General features: G+C 38.8%; 1 protein-coding gene across 1 annotated transcript; it reads left to right on the top strand.

Moving 5' to 3' along the window:
- The first annotated feature begins 1,952 nt into the window (after positions 1–1,952).
- Positions 1,953–3,152, top strand: LOC145635856 (uncharacterized). The gene has a single exon (XM_081687229.1). The coding sequence runs from the start codon at positions 1,953–1,955 to the stop codon at positions 3,150–3,152; it is 1,200 nt and encodes a 399-aa protein (XP_081543355.1).
- Positions 3,153–21,890: the final 18,738 nt, after the last annotated feature.

Below are 21,890 nucleotides of genomic sequence, written 5' to 3'. Positions count from 1 at the left end.
TGAAGGGATGAATATACTTATTAAAAGTATTACTATCGAAGTGTTCGAGGTTTAAATAGTAGTTTAAGATCTTAGGATTGGAATAAGTTCAGTAGTGGATCACGGAATCATCTTATAATTTGATATTTTCCTATCATAAGCTTGTATAAATCATCCGATCTCTTCATTTTTTTGTTTAAAAAAACATAGAAATTGTATAATATGGAAATTAAAATTTGTCAATTACTACATCGAGACATATTTTGATGACTTTGCCTAGTTATAACGTTACTTACCGCCCTAAATGTTATCTATATCATTTTAATCCTATTATTTGTAATCTAATAATCACTTTTATTCGCCAAAAAATGTAGTTTATAACGTATCAGCAAAATACTATTTCTGTTTCTTATCATTTGCAACAAAGGACCTTTTATATCTCACAAATGATTCCCCTACCTTTGTTGCAAATAATAAGAAACACACGTAGTATTTATCCAAAGCCATTTTTCTGCTCAAATTTAAGACAAGATTCTTTAACTCCTGCAGATTCATAGAAAGCCTACTAGCTTCTGCTGCGAACTGATGTGTGTTATGAGATACAACAAGAGATGCACTTATAAGCATAAAGTCTATATTGTTGGGCCCATATTTACATACGACCCAGTATGCTTAGGGCATTAATCCAAGATCAAGGATTTAGAAAAATAAACAAAAACGGCGTGATTAGAATAAATAAGGAAAGCAACATCAAGAGCATCAATCAAGAAGATACTTGCCAAAGATACACCTACAGAACAGGGAACAAAATAAATCAAGGGGATCTTCTACATTTCAAATATATTCTGAATATCTATGTAAACCCTAGGGATTCCTAGGTATAAATAAGAAGAATTAAGCATTCTAACACTCATATACACTCACATATAATTCGATATAAACGATTTGCTCTACTTTTATCTACGGAATTGCGTCCCTACTGAACAAGGAGGCTTGTCCTTACTCAGTATTGTGTCTCTAATCTCATCTTCTTGTTCTCATTGAATATTTACTGCTTACTTATTGATTATTTATTGCTTTATTATAGTTCTTATTCGCTTTAGATACTATTGGTAGTATGATTGTTATTACCCCTCAAAACATAGCAAATTCTTAGATGTCCTAGCTGAGAAATGCCTAAACAATTTGGCGCCCACCGTGGGGCTGATAGTTAATTAACCTACCAATTCGCCAAAAAGCAAAACAAACACCATGACTGGGCAACCAATACCCTTTACCATTGCCAAAATTAATGAAGGAATGAATGCATTCTGCCAAACTTTAGACCAGTAGAAAAGCCAAATCGAAACACTGCTGGCTCAAAAAGTCCAAACTGAAGCCAAACTCACCAGTCTTACCAAACAAAATGAAGCCCTTCGCAGACAAATACAATCAGTCGCATCTAAAATCGTTAACACCAGAAAGAGCACTGAAAGTATGGCCATGCAGCTTGACATGTCCGGAACCTTTCACACCCCTAACGGGGGAAAAGGATCTAAAAACAGGGAAGCAACCTTGGATCTAGACTTTTTGGATGCAGGAACCCTCAAGAAGAACAATCAGGAAGGAGCCAAAGAAGGAAAGGTAGAGAAGAATACCTCAAGGCAATCGAGGCCAAAATCGCCAAAATTCCTAGAATGCCGAAACCCATGGAAGAAGAAGCAGCATATGGCTATATAAAATCTCCCTTCTCAGAAGAGATCGCCATGGTAGAGTTGCCGAATAGGTTCATCACGCCCAACATAACCATGTATGATGGAACAACGGACCCTGATGAGCATGTGTACCTCTACAAGCAAAAAATGATGACAAGCTCGATCCCTAGAGATATAAGGGAAGCTATCATGTGCAAAGGCTTTGGAGCCACACTATCAGGTCCAGCTCTAACTTAGTTCATTAATTTAGATAATGGGACAATTTGATCTTTTGCAGGAATGGTGAACCTATTCAAGATCCTGTTTGCTAGCAGCAGAAAAATCGAGAAGCAGTCTTCAGATCTGTACCGAGTTGTGCAGAGACATGGTGAATCCTTGAGGGACTATCTAAACAGGTTCAATAGGGAGAAGATTGGGATACACAAGTGTGATTCTCCTACAACAATCGAAGCATTCAGAAGAGGTCTGCTAGACCATAGTGAGCTCTTCAAGGAGTTGACCAAATATCCCTGTACAACCTTTGAAGATGTGCAAGCCAAAGCTATGGCTCAAGTCAGATTCGAAGAGGATACCTATGCAAGAAAGACTCCTGAGCCAGATCGCCAATCAAGAAGGAACAACAACTTTCCCAGAAGAGATCACCGATTTAAGCCATATCAACGTTCTCGCTTTGATGAAGGATCAGTCAATGTTGTTGAAGAAGAATTCTCCGACTGGATGGAAGATCCTGAACTCCCACCTAAATTACATGAATATTGCTTCAATGTTAACCCTGTAGGAGTAATCAGGACCCTGAATAAGATGGGGGATACTGTGCAATGGCCCAGAAAGAATGATAGGCCTCGAGAGAAGAAAGATCCGTCCAGGTGGTGCGATTTCCATTCAGATATTGGTCACACAACCGATGAATGTGTTGTGCTCAGAAAGGAAGTTGCTTACCTACTGAAGAAAGGTTATCTCAAAGAACTCCTGTCAGACAGATCTAAAGCTCCAGGGAAAGAAAGAGAATTAAAGCAAGGAGGTCCTCCACCTCCGCCCCCAATTGTCAAAACCATCTGTTTTATATCGGGAGGATCAGAAGTGTGCGGCTTAACATACTCAGCAGCAAAGCGATATGCAAAAGAGAGCAATAAGGATCAACCAGACAGAAGGGAAAAATCCAAAATATACATTCCTATTATGTTTGAAGAAAGCGACGCAGTAGAAGGCCATCATGACGGTTTAGTAATTTCACTCCCAGTTGGAAACTGCATGATCAAGCGAATCCTTTTTGGCAACGAAAGCTCTGCAAACATCATCATGCTCGATACTCTGAAACATATGAACATAGACGAAAAGAACATCCACAATAAGTCAACAATGTTAGTAGGATTCAGTGGAGAAACCAAGAAGACAAGTGGGGAGATCACATTAGCTACCTATGCGAAAGGAGTCAACCTACAAGTCAAGTTCCTAGTGATCGACACTCTATCCTCATAAAATATGATTTTAGGCAGACCATGGATACATGAAATGAAGGCCATCCCCTCTACATACCATCAAGTCATTAAGTTCCCTACCAAATGGGGTATTCAAGAAATCAGAGGAGACCCTAAAGAAGCCAAAGAATGTTACAAGATCGCATTAAAAGCAACATCTGCAGAAAAGAGTTCATCATAGCAATTAGAGGGTCAACTGAGCCAAGATAAGTTGAGCATAGCAGAAGAGCAAGAAGCCACAGAAGTCCAGTTGAACCCCAAACACCCAGATCAAAAGGTCAAGATAGGGTCAGAATTGAAGCCAGATCTCCGACAACAAATATATGCCTTCTTAGAAGAAGAAAAAGATGCATTCGCCTGGACTCATGAAGACATGAAAGGTATCTCTCCATATGTAATTACTCACAAGCTGAACGTGGACCCAATGCATACACCAGTAAAGCAGAAGAGAAGGAAATTTGCGCCAGAAAGGAACAAGATTATCAACGAGGAAATCCAAAACCTATTGAAGACTGGAAAGATCAGAGAGGTAAAATACCCAGAATGGCTCGCTAATGTAGTGGTGAAAGGAATGGTGTCCTTCGAACAAGTGTATTATTCTGATGGCGGGTTTAGAATTATTAGAAAGCTAATATATTCAGTAAGGTCAAGTGATCGGAATACCTGGGTGGAGGCCGCTTCCGATCAGTAATATTAATATAATTAATATTACAGCTTAATCTTGACTGAACCCTTCGGGTCACACCCAAGCAAAATATACGAACCGACTCGACGAATTAATTCGGAAGAAATTAATTCGTCGCCCGAGTGTTAAATATTTAGACGTCGGAAATTCGATCTTAGAGCGTCGAAACCGAGCATCGGAAGTCAAGTCAAAAATAATAAAAAGACGAGACGGCAAATTAGTAATAAATCAACAATGACCAAAATACCCCTAGCATCGGAATCCCGAGTGCTAGGGGATTAGCCGAGCTAGCAGCCCGCACCATGTGCGAGACATGCTAGCAAGGCGTGGCTAGCAGCCCACACCATGTGCGAGGCATGCTAGCACAGCACGGCCAGCAGCCCGCAGGCAGTGCGTGGCGTGGCGTGCTGGCGTGCACTGCTGCTAGCAGCCCGCACATGTGCGTGGCTAGCTAGCAGCGCCCTCGACATCAGCAGCCCGCACTGATGTGCGTGGGCGTGCTGGGCCGAGCTGGCAGCAGCTAGCAGCCCGCACGGTGCGAGGCTAGCTGGGCCGTGGGCCTAGGTCGGGTAGAAAAGGGAAGCTAGTAAGTATGCTTGCTTTTTGGTGTGGACAAGTGTCACAAGGAGAGGAAGGAGTGGGGAGCAAGTGTGGTCCCCTCCTCTCTAAGTGGTCCATACTCCTCTTTACATATGACTAGGACACTTGTTGATTTATTACTTGCTTATATATTTAATTTAATTTAGCTTTAAATTAATTTGTGGAATTTCATGAATCCCACATTGATGGGATAGAAATTCCCACTCATACTTTCCTCTATAAATACCAACCTTGGGATTTGGAGTAAAGTGCTTGAGTGGGAGTTAGAAAGAGCATTCCATATTTTGGAAAAACTCTTAAACTCCATTAACACTTGGGTTTTGGTCGGACCTTGCTAACTCCAAGGTAGCGGACCTAAAAAGTCGTGTTCATCCTTTGTGGGTGGATACCGTTGGAGGCACGACATTTGCGGTGCTCAAGGCTTTCAAGTAAGAGCCCGTTTTGAGAGGGCGAAGCTCGCTTCAAGGGTATGATTCGTTCTTCCTTTTCTTGTGTTTACTTATTTATGCTTTATGGTTTTATTAATTACGAGTGGTTCCTTGGGTCGGGGTTTTTTCCGCGGTGAGTCGGACTCACCAAACCCCAACAGCGGTATCGGAGCCCCGCTCGTTTATTTTTATAATCATGTTTTTCAAGGTTTATTTTGGATTATTTTTCTGGTTTAAGTTGCTAATTAGATTAGTAGCTCGGTTTTATTTATTTTAATCCCGTTTTTAATGTCGAATTTGTCCTAGAACCCAGATTTTCGCCCAAAAATAGTGAATTTTGGGTGGAAAAGGTGTTCTGGAAAGGTTTTAACCCCTTCGGCACTTTGGTTTTAGCCAAATTTTGACCAGAAATGCCTTTTTTGAGGGATTTTTCGTTTATGACGAAAAATTTTAAGTCTTTTCTAACCTTGAAATTAATGGCATAACTTGTTGATTATGTGGTTGATTATTTGCATTATTTTCTGTTTTTTAAAGTCCCCTTAAAGCACACTTACTTGGTAGTATTTGATGCTTAAAGGTTGATTTATTTTCACATAATTGCAAACTAATTGCTTTTTAGTGTGAAATTTTTTGTTTTGAGGCTTCCTAAGTGTTAAATATTCAATCTTTATTTGTGATAAGTGATTGAAACTTTAAAAACCACTAAATTCCATGTTATTTTGTGTTAAACTTCGTTGTTTTAATCATTTTGAGTTGATTGGAAACATAAAGTTTCAATTTTTGTGATAGAAATTTGGTTATCTTCATGTTGAAAGATATAATTTTCAAGGATTCACAAAATTTAGATGTTGGAATTTTCATTTGAACACTAAAGTTCATATTTTTCCAACTTCCCCTTACTTTGTCAAATTCTTAAGTTTAATTTAAATTGATTAAATTAAAAGTGAGAAATTGCCTCAACTTTGTTATTGCACCAGGCTAAACCAATTTAATTAAGAACGGTTCTTGGAATTATTTTGGTTATTTGCACTTTGAAATTTTATTAAGTTGGACTTGTTTAAAATTTTTTCATTTTTGCTCATTAAGTTAATTCTAAAATTAATTTAGAATTAATTAATTATGTCTCGCGAAATGGGATCAAATTCCGAGGCCATAGCACGCAAAACGAGGCAAAGAACCACACTTGCCTAGCCGGGCTGCATAGCAGCCCGCATGTGGCTGCCAAGGTGGCTGCCCCGCCTTGCATGCGGCCATACGCGCGGAAGCAGCACACGGCCGCAGCAGACACGCACCAGCAGCCATAGCTGTGCGTGCGCGTGCGTGCGGAAGTGGCAGCAGCTCAAGGCTGCTTGCCGCGGGCCGTGTGTGCGGAGCTTTTGTGTGTGTATGTGCTTGGTGCGGTGAGGTGAATAGCCGTAGTATGCTTGGTTTGCATGAGCCGCGATTATTCGAGTTTCCTTGGCAAAACGCTTAAAGCGAAAGCCACTTGAAATGCGGTTGGCTTAATATTGCTTATTTTGTCGTTTTATTTATTTTAATTAATTTTGTTTATTTTAATTAAAATTTTAGGAGGCTAGGCCTCGGTGTTGAGCGGCATTGGCAAAATTTTATTTTGACAAGTTTGGGTGCTACCGACTTAATTAATTGGATTAATTAAGGGAAATGCGGAATTTAGTGGGAGCTTCAATTATTAATGACGTCAATTACATAATCGGTTAAACAACTTTGACTAGTTTTTTAATTAGGCGTGTTAATCGGATTAACCACCTAGATTAGTTACTAGTGCGCGCGTTGTTTAAATACATTTTACTTGTTTGATATTGTAAATTGCATGGGCCATTCACAAATAGTGAATGGATGAATGGAATATATATTCTCTCTCACAGGTTTTATGAAATGGCAACTAGTGGGACCCGATTAGGATAGAAAATACGGACTACGTGCAGTTATGTATTTTTGTAAATCTAAATACGGTCTACGCACCGTTAAGTATTTTTTTACCTTAATATTTAGATTATTCCTAGTCGTAGACACTAGTATTTGCATAGTTTGGTTAAGTCTTGAAGACGGCGTATCTTGGAAGACAAAGCCTTGAATTACAAATGAAGACCTTTTGAAGATTTGAAGAATTTAAGGGGTCATGCTAGTTGCCAATATGCATCTATAATTTCGCTTTATATTTTATGCTTATATACATGTGAATTATTCGTTAGATGCATGTTTAGGTTTTCTTTATGTTGCGATGATTAGTTAAGTTCACTTAAATCAACCAACATAGAAATCCTAGGTCCCTAATAATATTGAGTCAAATTTGCCTTTCCAAAACAACACTTACCTACCGAACGAGGGTGATGGTAGGCTACGCCAAAGCGAGGTGCCATAACTTCTCCAAGGCTAATAAGGCACACCGGGTGTGCACGTTGGTTTTGGTTTAACTCATCGGTATGAGTGAGGAGTCCTCACATACCGTGGCAAAAGAGATACATCGTCAAAGATGCATTAGATGCGACGATTATCTAACTAAGAGTGGCTTAGAGCCATTAGCAAGGCAATGCTTACCTTAGAAGATTGAGTGTTAAGACAAGCCAAAGCATGCTTAACCACGCTTTGTTTCTTCAGATCTTGGAATCGCCTTATTTTCGCCAAATAGGGACAATTTTTATGCGTAAATAAGACGTTTAATAAGATTGAAGTTTGCATGAATGCTATTAAATTTCAAACTTATTATGTTCTTGATAAATGGTTATACTTTGCACTTATATTTATAGTATTCTAAATCAAATAATATTGTTTCCATGATTGGTAAAGGAAATCCTGGAGAATAGTTCTCAAAGACAGGAAAAGCATTTCTAAAATACAATTCTCATAAATGACTTTTATAACTAAGTCCGAAAGGACGGTTGGACATCATGTATTCAAAATACTAGGTAGTTTTGATAAAACATGAGGTATTGAGTTGCAAACTCAAGATTGTCAATGTTTGACAACCAATGTATCTTTTCGCATCATACATAATTGAGTAGGACTCATTAATGTAGTAATTCGAGTAAGAATTAATGGAAAAGATGGAACTTTGTTTTACGACGCACTAGGTGCTTGATTATGCCTAACAAAGTATAAGAGTCAAGGTACTTAAAGAAATAATTCTTAAAGTAAGATTATGAGATATTGTATGATAAGAAATATAGGAAAGAAGGAAAAAAAAAAAGGAATTAGATTCCATTTCAACTCATGAGTTCATGTTATTGTAGTTAACTTAGCAATTCGTTATCTTCACAAGTATCGGATACTGCTTGAGTGTTCCACTATGATAATGACCTCAAACTATTGAAGTTAAGCTAAGTTATCGACTTACAAGCTTAGAATGAAGCAAGAAGAGCTACATCAGTTGTAAGGTCGTATGTTTTGTTTAAAAACCTTTATAAGCCAAAGGCTGGAACAAATAATGGTTATTATGTTCCATAATCAGCAATTGATCCGTTTACACACGGAAAGACTCACATTCAAAGTAATGAGCAATAGTTGCAAGATTTATGTGAATGGCATGGTTATCCAAGCGTTGAGTCAAGAATGCTTGATTATAAACAAACATTTCCCTAACATGATTAACTCACTAAGTTCAAGTCATGGGCTTGATTTGCGTTCCAAACATCTTTAGCAATGTCATATCGACAAGAACGTACTCAAGATTCTATTAGATAGGCTCTTGATAGTTGCTCGATTTGGAATCATTCTAAGACAAGCAAGTCTTAGTTGTTGAAACCGACAAAGCAGAGAGCTATTGTTCTTGGTATAGACAATTGACTCCGAAGGCTAAAGAGGAATCAATTACTTCAACGTTTCACAAAGAATTTGAAAGGATATGGCTATATTAATCAAATGTGAACAAACTTGACCTGAGAAGCTCAAGAGTCCAGTGAAGTACAGAATCGACTTGGCAAGATATCAAAACTTCTAGATTAGATCGAGCAATGTTTGCTTGAGCCAAGCGCGACCATCTCAAAGTTATGAATGGAAATTTTCATAAAGAACTCCACAAAGAACATAGTGTGTCCTCACGGAGACCTCGATGTCATTGGAAAATGACTCAAACGATGATGGTTCACAACCCTTCCCATAAAGTTCTTAAAGATTTGCATAAATGACTAATGTTACACTAAACAATATGTCGAAGCTAAGAAAGGACGCCATATTCAGTTATGGATAGAAATAACTTCTAAAAGTCTTTTCAAGTATATGTCTAAGGCTCCTAGTCTCAGTGGGAGTTCACTAGCTCAGTGGGAGCTAAGTGGCTCAGTGGGAGCTAGGTGGCTCAGTGGGAGCTAAATGGCTCAATAAAGACTAAAGATAGCTAGCTCAAGTGGGAGCTAACTGTTTGTTTCACAACAAAGTTTTACCCAAAGACAATATACATGTCTCTTTGTAAGCATTCAAGTGAGACTACATGCATTACCTCCACATCCTAATTGAGAACATAATGTTTGTTGCTCTAAGTGGTGTCTTTCTGGAAAGTTACACGTTTCCAAAACGACAAGTGGGAGGAAAATAAACTCGATGACCATTGAGCCTAGCAACAAACTAGAACTGAGAATCTCAGAAGACCTTAAAGGACTTCATGAGAATGCTTGATCAAGAATACTCAAAAGGACTTTACAAGTGCCTTAAAAGAGAATTCATTACTCACAAAACATTAAAAATGTTGGAGTAAGATCAACATGATAAAAGGGCTTTGAAAGCCCCTTAAAACTCAGTGTTTGATGCAATTACCCCGTATAGGTATAGAATTCACAAAAGGCTTGGATTGAATCCTATAAATTTTCTATTAAGTTGGAAATAAACCTAAGACTTACAAGCAAAGGAATAATGTCTTGTAAGATAGCTATGACAAATCCAAATTCCGAATGATGGTTAGCGGCCATGAAAATCCGAAATAGACTCCATGTTTGAAAATCGTGTTCGAAACTTGATTAATTTGCATGAAGGATGAAAGATCCATCAATTGCAAATAAGTTTTCAAGGAGAAAACTAACTAATGTGGAAATGTATATGCATACATAGCTAGATTGGCTGAAAAGGATATAATTAATTTCACGGAGTTGATTTTAATAAAAACCTATTCACCAATCGGAATGCTTAAGTCTTTTCGTGATTGATCTAGCAAAATTGCACATATGAAATATGGCAAAATAGATACCAAAACCGCCTTCCCAAAATAGGATCTTGGAAGTGACTATGGAATAGTCTAAGGGTTTTGAAAATCTAAATAATGCTAGATTTGAAAGCAAGCACATGGAATCCGTCATGGGATTAAAGGAAGCATTGCATGAAGAAATTGGAACGTGTTTTCTCATAAAGTTAATAAGAGGATTGACTTATGGAGAAACATAGAAATTCTAATGAACAAGAAGTTTAGTGGGAGCAAAAGTAAAGGTCCAACGAGAAGTTTACGAACTCTATTGTGAAACAACTATCAAATGCTAAATGCTTAGATTTGAAAGTATTTTCGACAATGGACCAAGCTAAAGACGATACTTAGTACATGTTGGGAATTAAGTTCTATGGTATAGACTTAATTAAATGTTTAAATGAGTAAAGGAATTTACCATGTTAAACATGAAGGACTTTGAAAGGCTTTCGACCCATATATGTATGAAGCTAAGTAAATGTTTGAACTAAGTATAAGCTAGGCTAAATACTAAGTCAACCAAGAAAGACTCTAGTAAGAGACTTTCAACCATATCACATAGCGAACATTTTAGCAAGACTCAGTGTAACTGAATGAGCTAAATGTCACATGGATGGAATAGAATTGAGAATCATTCTAGAATTAAATCCATCATGTAAAGCTATGATATGGAATCGTCAGACGACTTACTTGCTTAGAGCATGTGAAGTACGTATATAATACTAGTCGACATTAATCTAAGTATTAGATCATTAGATTATAGTCAAGAACATCCATAGCACTTAAATAAGTAGTTGGATGAGTTCTTGACGCATGGACACAAATACAACTTGAGTTTTGATGTTGCAAGCACAAACCTTAACAAAGATTAGATCCTTAGCAAGGAAGCCATTTATAAGCACGAGGCAAGAAGTGTCGTGGCTTGAGAATGGTAACATGGATATGCATCCATGTATAATGTGCGGAAATTTAAGATAAATTTCCATGATCGTAAGTGATTTGAGTATTCCAAATCATTGTGAGTCGTTTGGAATAGATAGATGTTAAATGGAAAAGTTCGTTGTTGAACATTGATGATTGTAGGTTGTCAAGTAGAAGGTCTCAAATCATGAAAATGAGTGGGAGCCATTGCTTGGACAATAAATCCTGAATCACATGTAATCCATTAACACTCTCAAAATTTTATCATCTTATTATGGAAATGGTGGATAATGAAGATGCTAAGGTTTGCAAAGTAATTATAACTAAACCTATGCAATAAGTGAACGACAACATTCATAATTGCATGAAAGAAATCAAGCATATCAAATATAAGTGTGATTTCTATGAATGTTTTATGAAGAGTACTACTCTTAAAACATTTGGGAAAAACCATTTATCATAAGATGAAACATTGTGAAGTTTCATAGTGGAATAAAATATTTCTAAATATTCCACAAAACTATTTAATTGTGGTTTAGAATTAAATAATGAGTCCATTCGATTTTAATAAATATTCAAAATAGGGTATCAAGTCAATGGCTTGGATGAAGAAACACCTATTAAGTGAACATTGAATATTTTAATCGAAAATTATCCCTAATCAAGGTCATATTATTTGTGGACGATTAATGACCATTAGAGATTAGTGTGTAGTATGATTTATAGCACCGTTTCTTGTGCTATGAGGATATAAATCATTTGCACAGGTATTGGTTTAGAACCATACTGGATCGACCTATGAGAATACTTTAAGAGATTTAAAAATCGTCATAAGTATTTTTCTCATTATTACTATCGGAACTCTTTTCCTTGACCATGAGTAGTGGGAGGTCTCTTGTTCGAGTACTAGTCCGCTTTGGTATCCGCCAAACGTCTGCCGTAACTGGGGATTATAACTAGAGATATCGGGCGGCTAGGTCCTCTTAGTAAGAGAAGCTACATTACAAGACTGGAAATGTCCCCCTACTAACAATAGGGAACATGTCTTGTTGTTTACAAGGCCTCTCGAAGAGTGAGACTGTGAAAATGCATGGTCGTGCTCAGATGGATTTTAGAAATCATTTGCTTATTGACAGTCAAACTCGGATTGCGAGAAACACTTCTGGACGTAACAGAGATGACGAGTAATCTTACTATGTAGTTCATGAAGAGACATGAAGAGACATAGGAAAGGGGATATACACTAAATGCACACTTGTCCGGAAGGACAAGTGGGAGATTGAAAGGAATGGTGTCCTTCTAACAAGTGTATTATTCTGATGGCGGGTTCAGAATTATTAGAAAGCTAATATATTCAGTAAGGTCAAGTGATCGGAACGCCTGGGTTCAGAATTATTAGAAAGCTAATAGCTTCCGATCAGTAATATTAATATAATTAATATTACAGCTTAATCTTGACTGAACCCTTCGGGTCACACCCAAGCAAAATATACGAACCGACTCGACGAATTAATTCGGAAGAAATTAATTCGTCGCCCGAGTTTTAAATATTTAGACGTCGGAAATTCGAGCTTAGAGCGTCGAAACCGAGCGTCGGAAGTTAAGTAAAAAATAATAAAAAGACGAGACGACAAATTAGTAATAAATCAACAATGACCAAAATACCCCTAGCATCGAAATCCCGAGTGCTAGGGGATTAGCCGAGCTAGCATCCCGCACCATGTGCGAGACATGCTAGCAAGGCCTGGCTAGCAGCTCGCACCATGTGCGAGGCATGCTAGCACAGCACGGCCAGCAGCCCGCAGGCAGTACGTGGCGTGCGCTGCTGCTAGCAGCCCGCACATGTGCGTGGCTAGCTAGCAGCGCCCTTGGCATCAGCAGCCCGCACTGATGTGCGTGGGCGTGCTGGGCCGAGCTGGCAGCAGCTAGCAGCCCGCACGGTGCGAGGCTAGCTGGGCCGTGAGCCTAGGTCGGGTAGAAAGGGGAAACTAGTAAGTATGCTTGGTTTTTGGTGTGGACAAGTGTCACAAGGAGAGGAAGGAGTGGGGAGCAAGTATGGTCCCCTCCTCTCCAAGTGGTCCATACTCCTCTTTACATATGACTAGGACACTAGTTGATTTATTACTTGCTTATATATTATATTTAATTTAGCTTTAAATTAATTTGTGGAATTTCATGAATCCCACATTGATGGGATAGAAATTCCCACTCATATTATCCTATATAAATACCAACCTTGGGATTTGGAGTAAAGTGCTTGAGTGGGAGTTAGAAAGAGCATTCCATATTTTGGAAAAACTCTTAAACTCCATTAACACTTGGGTTTTGGTCGGACCTTGCTAACTCCAAGGTAGCGGACCTAAAAAGTCGTGTTCATCCTTTGTGGTTGGATACCGTTGGAGGCACGGCATTTGCGGTGCTCAAGGCTTTCAAGTAAGAGCCCGTTTTGAGAGGGCGAAGCTCGCTTCAAGGGTATGATTCGTTCTTCCTTTTCTTGTGTTTACTTATTTATGCTTTATGGTTTTATTAATTACGAGTGGTTCCTTGGGTCGGGGTTGTTTCTACGGTGAGTCGGACTCACCAAACCTCAACAAGTGGTAGTCAAGAAGAAGAACGGAAAATGGCAAATCTACATAGACTTCACAGATATCAATAAGGCATGCCCAAAAGATCAGTTCCCCTTACCTCATATTGATGCAACGGTAGACGCCACAGCAGGACACGAGCTGCTATCCTTCATGGATGCGTACAGTGGTTACAATCAAATCCTCATGCACAAGGATGACCAAGAGAAGACCGCCTTTATCACTAGTCAAGGAATATATTGCTACAAAGTAATTCCTTTCGGATTGAAGAACGCAGGAGCGACATGTCAAAAGCTGGTGAACAAGATGTTTGAAAAAAAATTGGGAACACAATAGAAGTCTATATAGACGACATGGTGGTTAAATCCAAGAAGGCAGAAGAGCACGTCAGAGACCTTAAAGAAGCATTTGCCATCCTAAAGCAGTACGGTATGAAGTTGAACCCCACAAAATGCACATTCGGAGTACAGTCAGGAAAGTTCTTAGGATACATGGTTACACAAAAGAGGAATAGAAGCTAGCCCAGACTAAGTCAAGGTCATTCTAGATCTGGAACGACCAAAATCAAAGAAGGATGTACAGAGCCTAACAGGGAAAATTGCAGCATTGAACAGGTTCATTTCAAAATCTTCAGACAAGAACAGAGCCTTTTACGAGGTACTGAAGAAAAACAAGGAATTCAAGTGGGAACAGGAACACGAAGAGGCATTTCTGAAGTTAAAAGAGTACTTGGCCAACTCGTTTATTCTCTCTAAACCTAAAGAAAGGGAGCCCCTCCAATTGTACCTCGTAGTGTCTGAAGGGACGATCAGCGCAGTCCTTACAAGAGAAGAAGGCAAGGAACAATTCTTAATCTACTACGTAAGCAAGACCCTAATCAGCGCGGAAACAAGGTACGCATCCTTAGAGAAAATTATTTTGGCCCTAGTTACTGCCTCAATAAAGCTACGCCCATACTTTGAAATCCATTCCATACGAGTTCGCACCAACTACCCCATCAAAGCCATCATGAGAAAGCCAGAAATGTCAAGAAGGATGGAGAAATGGGCCTTACATCTGAGCAGGTACGATATACAATACGAGCCTAGAACTGCAATCAAATCACAAGCTTTGGCAGACTTCGTAACAGACTTCAGTCCAACCCTTGAGGAAGAAGCACAAAAAGAAGTATTGGCATTACAGGAGCCAAAGGCTACACAGAAGTGGATACTCCATACAGATGGCGCACCGAACATACGCGGTGTAGGCTTAGGAGTAGTACTGACTTCACCCCAAGGAGACAAGATAGCACAGGCAATAAGATGCAACTTCAAAGCCACCAATAATGAATCTGAATACGAAGCATTGATCACACGGTTGACCGTTGCAAGGGATATGAAGATACAACTTCTAGAGGTAATTTCAGACTCCCTACTCATGGTAAATCAAATCAACGGAGAATATGCGGCAAAAGATACCAGGATGATAGCTTACCTAGAAGTCACAAAGAAACTCATTATGGAATTCAAGGAATTCAAGATAGACCAGGTACCTAGGAATCTGAACACTGAAGCAGACGCCCTGGCAAACTTGGGATCAAATATCAATCCAGAAGAATTTGGAGCTATCCCTCTAGTGCACGTACTCTCTTCGGCCATAGAGAAAGACTCAACCATGAACATCTGCGAAGTTCAAATAGGTTCTATAGGGAAAGAAGGAGACAGCTGGAAAACACCGCTAAAGGAATACCTTTTGGACAAAACAGTACCAACAGGAAAAGTAGCTGCTCAAGCATTCGCCCTGAAAGCCTCCAAGTATTGCTTGATCAGCAACATACTCTTCAAGAAATCTGCAGCAGGTCCCTTTTTACGATGTTTGGAGAAAGAAGAAGCACAGCAAGTCTTACAGTCCCTACATAACGGGGAATACGGAAACCATTCAGGAGGAAGAAATCTAGCCAACAAAGCACTCAGAATGGGATACTATTGGCCTAGCATGAGAAAGGATATTGCGGAGTTCGCCAAGAAATGTTTAGCATGCCAAAGACACGCACCTTTGACACACAAACCATCAGAGGAGCTACATCCAACACTGACGCCTTGGCCATTCATGAAGTGGGGAATGGATATAATGAAGCTATCCCCGTCATCAGACAAGAGTATACTTCTTAGCAATGACAGACTACTTTTCAAAATGGATCGAAGCGGAAGCGTACAAGGAAATCAAGGACAAACATGTCATCTCGTTTATAAAAAGAAACATCCTGAGTAGATTCGGAGTACCAGCAGAGATCATTACAGATAATGGATCTCAGTTCATCAGCAATAAGACCACGAAGTTCTGCAAGGAATGGAACATTTCTCTTATCACATCTACGCCTAGATACCCACAAGCAAACGGACAGGCGGAATCGAGTAACAAGGTCCTTATAAGCAACATGAAGAAAAGGCTAGAAGGAGCAAAAGGGAAATGGGCAGATGAATTGCCCAACATATTATGGGCAGACATAACAACTCTAAAGGGCGCTACAGGCCACACTCCATTCTCATTGGTGTACGGATGTGAAGCAGTAATCCCAACAGAAGTAGAAGTCCCCACAGCAAGGTACGGGTTAATGACAGAAGAAAGGAACCAAGCAGAACTAATTCACAACCTGGACACAGTGGAGGAACTAAGAGAAGATGCAAAAATGAGAATGGCAACATATCAACAAGAAGTAGCAAGGTCCTTCAACAAGAACGTCAGGGCAAGAGTCTTTAAGTTGGGAGATTGGGTTCTCAAAAAGGTGTATGAAAATACCAGAGAGGTGAACGCAGGGAAGTTAGCACCCAACTGGGAAGAACCCTATGAGATCATCAAGGTAGTAGGTAATGGAGCCTACAGACTCAGAAATACGGAAGGAAAAGAGGTACAGAGAAGCTGGAACGCAGCACATTTAAAGCTCTATCATTTCTGAAGAGTGAAGGTATGTAGTCATCATTTCGATTTCGTTTCTTTTTACTACAGCAAAAAAAAAAAAAAAAAAAAAAAAAAAAAAAAAAAAAAAAAAAAAAAACAGAAAACAAGCAAAAAAAAAACAGAAAACAAGCAAAAAAAAAGAAGAAAATAAAAAAAGGCAAAAATCTCCAACAGCCAAAATCAGCATGAAAGGTACTCTTCTTTACTTACACCTTGTCAATTCAATTTATTTTCACTACGAGTACTGATTTTGGCATCGGAGGGCCGTTGGGGAAACCCACGGCCACCCCTCACACAATTTTGTTTTGCAAGGACAACATCGACACTACTAAGCAAAAGCGCAACAAACACTACAAAGCAGTGCTTATTCGTCCCTACAGAGCAGTGCTTATTCGTCCCTATGGGGAATAAACCAACACGAGGATGGCAACTGCCCCCGCAGAATAAGCAAACACATGTAAGCAATACTACATCCTTAATACAACTGTAATACGACAGTAATGCAACAACGATACAATAAGAAATATAAACACAGTTCAATATAGCAGAAGAAGCAGAATCACTTAGTCGCAAAAGCAACAAAATAGACAAATCATCCAGCTACAACAATGCAGCATAAAAACAAAACAAAATATCCAACTACACCAAGGCAGTAAAAACAAACATCCTTCAAAATTAAAAACATTTAAGGTGACACAGCACCATTGAAACTAATTCTCGTCCATGTTATCAGCAGGGACCACCTCCTCAGCAACAGAGTTCGTACTCTCTGGGACATCCTTGACCTCATTGTTGTGAGGAGAATTCACTTCCTCGTCAGCAAAGCTCAGCAACAATGAGCTAGAAGCAGCAGTCCCTTCAGGAAACGCAATCTTAAAGGCGGCCTTATCAGCATCATAATCCCAGGACTCATGCTTTCCTTGCTGAAACTCCTCCATCATCTCAAGACGAGCTTTCCCAAAGTAGTATGCTGGAGCATCAACAGCCTCATTCCCAGCTTCCTTCAAGGTGCTCTTCAGCCCATCACGTTCAACAATGCATTCCCTATGCTTAGCCCGTTCAGCCTTCAGAGCGTCACTAGCAGCCTTGTACTTGTCAGAAAGGGCATCACGCTCCTTCTTCATAGCCTCATACACCCGAGTAAACTCTGACACTTTTCCCAGCACGCCCAAACAAGACTGCAGGCTCTGCAGAATATGGAATCAAGTAAGAGATGCGTAGCCCGATATAATCATGTTTATTAAATTTTTGTTTTTTTTGGAGTATACCATACCTGGAAAGACTGCACAGCAGCCTCTTGAGAAAGGTCAGCAAAAGTCTTCTAGGACTGACGATCCTTGAGGGACGGAAACAGTAGGGTATCCACGTGCGGAGCCAAGGAATCAAAAGAGAAATCAGCAACGTCAACATCAATAGGCACCTCCAACTTCCTCTAAAGGCCAGTGCGAGGTGGGGGTGGAGGAGGACCGCTCTTTGGAGCAACCGTTTTGAGAGGAACGACCTCTGTAGTTTGAGGAGAAGAACGATGTTTAAGGAGACAAAAGAGAGAGGACGAGCTAAGAAGGTCATGAGACCTTAGTGACCTCGAAGTATCTACAAGAAACACGGTAAAATTCAAAAAGGAATACAGCAGGTAATACGGCAGCATGCTTAGCAGGATATATAACTGTGGGGAATAAATTTCAAGCGTTAACCCCAAGCTTGAACCCCACTGTGATCATACACTAAAGTACGGTGGCGTCCAAAGGGAAAGAAAATAGAGCAAAAGAGTCGCCAACAAGTTTTAGGAACTTGTAAACCGTTCACGGGGTGAAGGTTACACCCCTTAATGATCCAAGAGATCGTCAACTCCATAAGGTCTTGAACCAAATAAGGGTTCGGGGATGAAGGTACAAATCCAACTTAAAAGAGATTGAACCTGCCCTAATAATAGGCCTCTACTTTATTCTGATCGTATTCATGTGCGCTTTCTGACTAACATGCAATCAATATGTTTAATCCTAAACTTGTTTAATCTATGTTGGTTGAATTTAATGCACAAATAAATCTATTATTGGCGATCACTTGAATTATAATCATAATTAACCCTAAACAAGATTATTAATTATCTTATTAAGCGTGATTACAAGTACAAATTCCCTTAAAACATGCATAAAAGGCGTGAACAAGCAATAACAATAAATATATCAAGCAACATAATAAATTATCATAATAATCATTATCATAATAATCATGTTAATCATAATAATAATAATTATAGCAATAATAAAATTATAATCATAATTAAAACAATTATAAAAATAATCATAAATCATGTTAAAGCATAATAAAAATAGCAAGATCCTACGCATGATACTAACGAGATTAATAACAAATCCTAGCATGTCACTAAACATTAAAAATCTAATCTTTAGCCCTAACATGATACTAACAATCATAAATATTAGGAAGAACATAGGAAGCATCATACTTTTAATAATACTTGATATTAAAATTACCCTAGACATGATACTAGGAATCAAAATTACAATCTAAGCATGATCTCTATTATCATAACATCAATAAAAATCATTAAAGCACTTACTTTGATGCCTCGTACCTCTTTCTAATAACAAAATACACACGTTAGTAACTTCAAGGAAAATAATAAACAAAACAATTAAATTAAATAATCGAAATAGAGATTTGGGACCAAACCCTCAGAAATTAAACCTTTCACGTCTAGGGCGAAGGCAACTTCGAATATGGCTAGGTGTTTCTAGATCTAATGAATGCGGAATTTTGTATTTGAAAAGCTAGTTTAGAAAAGAGATAGAGAATAAGATTTAGGAAGATTGTAGATGATTATAAATTATTATTGATGAAAACTGGTTGTAGGTGAATGAAAACGGAGTTTTTAATACGTTATTTATAGAGAAAATCAGCCAAAAAGATAAAATTATTAAAACAAAGCATTGGCGCATAGAAAACATAACCAGCGCCAACGCAGGCGCCAACACTAGCGCCAGGCGCCAAGCGTAGCGCCAGGCGCTACAGCTGGCGTTTGGCGCTAATTTCAGAAATTCACGCGTTTTCTAAAATCAGATAAAAATTGACGTACAGGAGGATAAAATCGTATTTTCCTCAAAAATGCTCTTTGATTTTAATTAAAACTCTGAAAAGTCAACAAAAGTCAATTTATCAATGCTAATTGAATTAGGAATGAAAAGAACCTTCTACAAGAATCTAGAAGACTAAAACCATTCCTAATTGCATTTGGAATGATAAATCATATTAGGCCCTCCCCTAGATCATTGGACCGCATATAAGGCTCAAACCGGGCTCAGTTTGGTAAATTGGCCATAACTTCCTCAATATACATCGGAATTGGGCTTATAATATATCGTTGGAAAGCTCTTGTCAAGCCCCATTCAACTACACTACTATCGGACCCATATCATGGACCAACCAAACTAGATTGGCTGTTTTCTTAAAAATTAGTTTTCAAAAACAAAGAGGAGAGAAAAGAAATTAAAACTATCCGCAACACTAAAATTTCCACACTTTCGCTTCATTTGATTATGATTCGACGGGAAAGGTACTCATCACCGGGTTTGGTTTTGGGGAGACACAAATGGGTGTCTACAATAACCAATTTAGAAAGGATAAACAAACTAGGAATCAATAAAACTTATAACAGAGACAAAGTAGAATCGTAGCAACCAAACACACCTACAAGGATTGGCACAATAATGAGTTTCACAAATAGAACAGAAAGGAAGAAAAACAAACCTTGAGACATAGTTGGAGCAACTTTCTGTTCAGAATCAGAATCGTCCAAGGACTTAATCTGAATAACCACTTCAGGGTGCGTCAATCTGATGAAGGATCTCTCGTCTGCACGCAACTCGTACAACTAATCTATCAAGGACGGAGACTAAGAACGCTGCTTCAATTTACTCACTGCAACCATCAAGCAAATAAGCACGAATCAACAAGGAAGGAAAGCAAAACACGGGAAAAATAAGAAAACAGAATACCTTCAGCCTCAATAGTGTCAATAAAAAAATCACAATCATCACCCAACGAATCAATCCTCACAAAGAAGAACTTGTGATACCACTTCTTGTCAAACGCCTTCTTCAAGTCAGTCACCAATGGACCAACACCATCTTTCAGACGAAGACCAACCCGACCCTTACCACTGGTCCTAATAGTATAAGGATAACAAAAATCCCTCACATCAAGTTCTAAACCCAATTTCGCACTCAGCAAATCCAAAATTCTCAAAACCCTCCAGGTTTGGGGCAATAACTGACAAGGCGAAACCCTAACCTTAGACAGAAATTGGCGAACAAGAGAAGAAAAAGGGAAAGTATGCCCAATCACAAAGGGGTACTCGAAGAAGCACACCCAACCAGGGGCAGTCCAGTCAGCCCTCTCCCTAGAAGACGGGATTTTCACCACAACCCCATCAGGAAATCGCGCAACGACAACGATATTCTGAACTTCCTCCCTCGTCACAGTAGAAGGGTACACATCTTTAGCAGGAAAGACGTTTTGCGCGACCAAAGTCGGCTTCTTAACAAAGAAAACAGAGAAGAGAGAGAAAATACCTGATAAAAATAAAAAATTGGGACAAAGAGTAAAGTGATTGAACAAGAGATAGCACGCCCAATAAATACTGAAGAAAGAAATAAACCGCCCTTCACGGCTACCGAGGAACTTGCCTTAAAACTGCCACCACGGTCCACGTTTTTGTTAACCGTTGAAATAATTCGAAAAATCCCTCTAACGGCTTCTTTAGGTAATTTTCACTTCCAATACTTGAAAATAAAAATTAGGGGCAATTGTTGGACCCATATTTACATACGACCCAGTATGCTTAGGGCATTAATCCAAGATCAAGGATTCAGCAAAATAAACAAAAACGGCGTGATTAGAATAAACAAGGAAAGCAACATCAAGAGCATCAATCAAGAAGATACTTGCCAAAGATACACCTACAGAACAGGGAACAAAATAAATCAAGGGGATCTTCTGCATTTCAAATATATTCTGAATATCTATGTAAACCCTAGGGATTCCTAGGTATAAATTAGAAGAATTAAGCATTCTAACACTCATGTACACTCTCATATAATTCAATATAAACGATTTGCTCTACTTTTATCTACGGAACTGCGTCCCTACTGAACAAGGAGGCTTGTCCTTACTCAGTATTGTGTCTCTAATCTCATCTTCTTGTTCTCATTGAATATTTACTGCTTACTTATTGATTATTAATTGCTTTATTATAGTTCTTATTTGCTTTAGATACTATTGGTAGTATGATTGTTATTACCCCTTCAAACATAGCAAATTCTTAGATGTCCTAGCTGAGATTTTCCTAAACATATATGATGTTCTTTGTTGTGTG

This window comes from Chenopodium album, chromosome 1 (assembly GCF_948465745.1).
Source record: "Chenopodium album chromosome 1, dcCheAlbu1.1, whole genome shotgun sequence".
In the NCBI taxonomy this organism is placed as follows: domain Eukaryota; kingdom Viridiplantae; phylum Streptophyta; class Magnoliopsida; order Caryophyllales; family Amaranthaceae; genus Chenopodium; species Chenopodium album.
This window is presented reverse-complemented; position numbering and strand designations above follow the sequence as displayed.

What these genes read in the sequence shown, in the direction of transcription:
- LOC145635856 (XM_081687229.1), top strand. Translation starts at nt 1,953, where the DNA reads ATGGTGAACCTATTCAAGATCCTGTTTGCTAGCAGCAGAAAAATCGAG.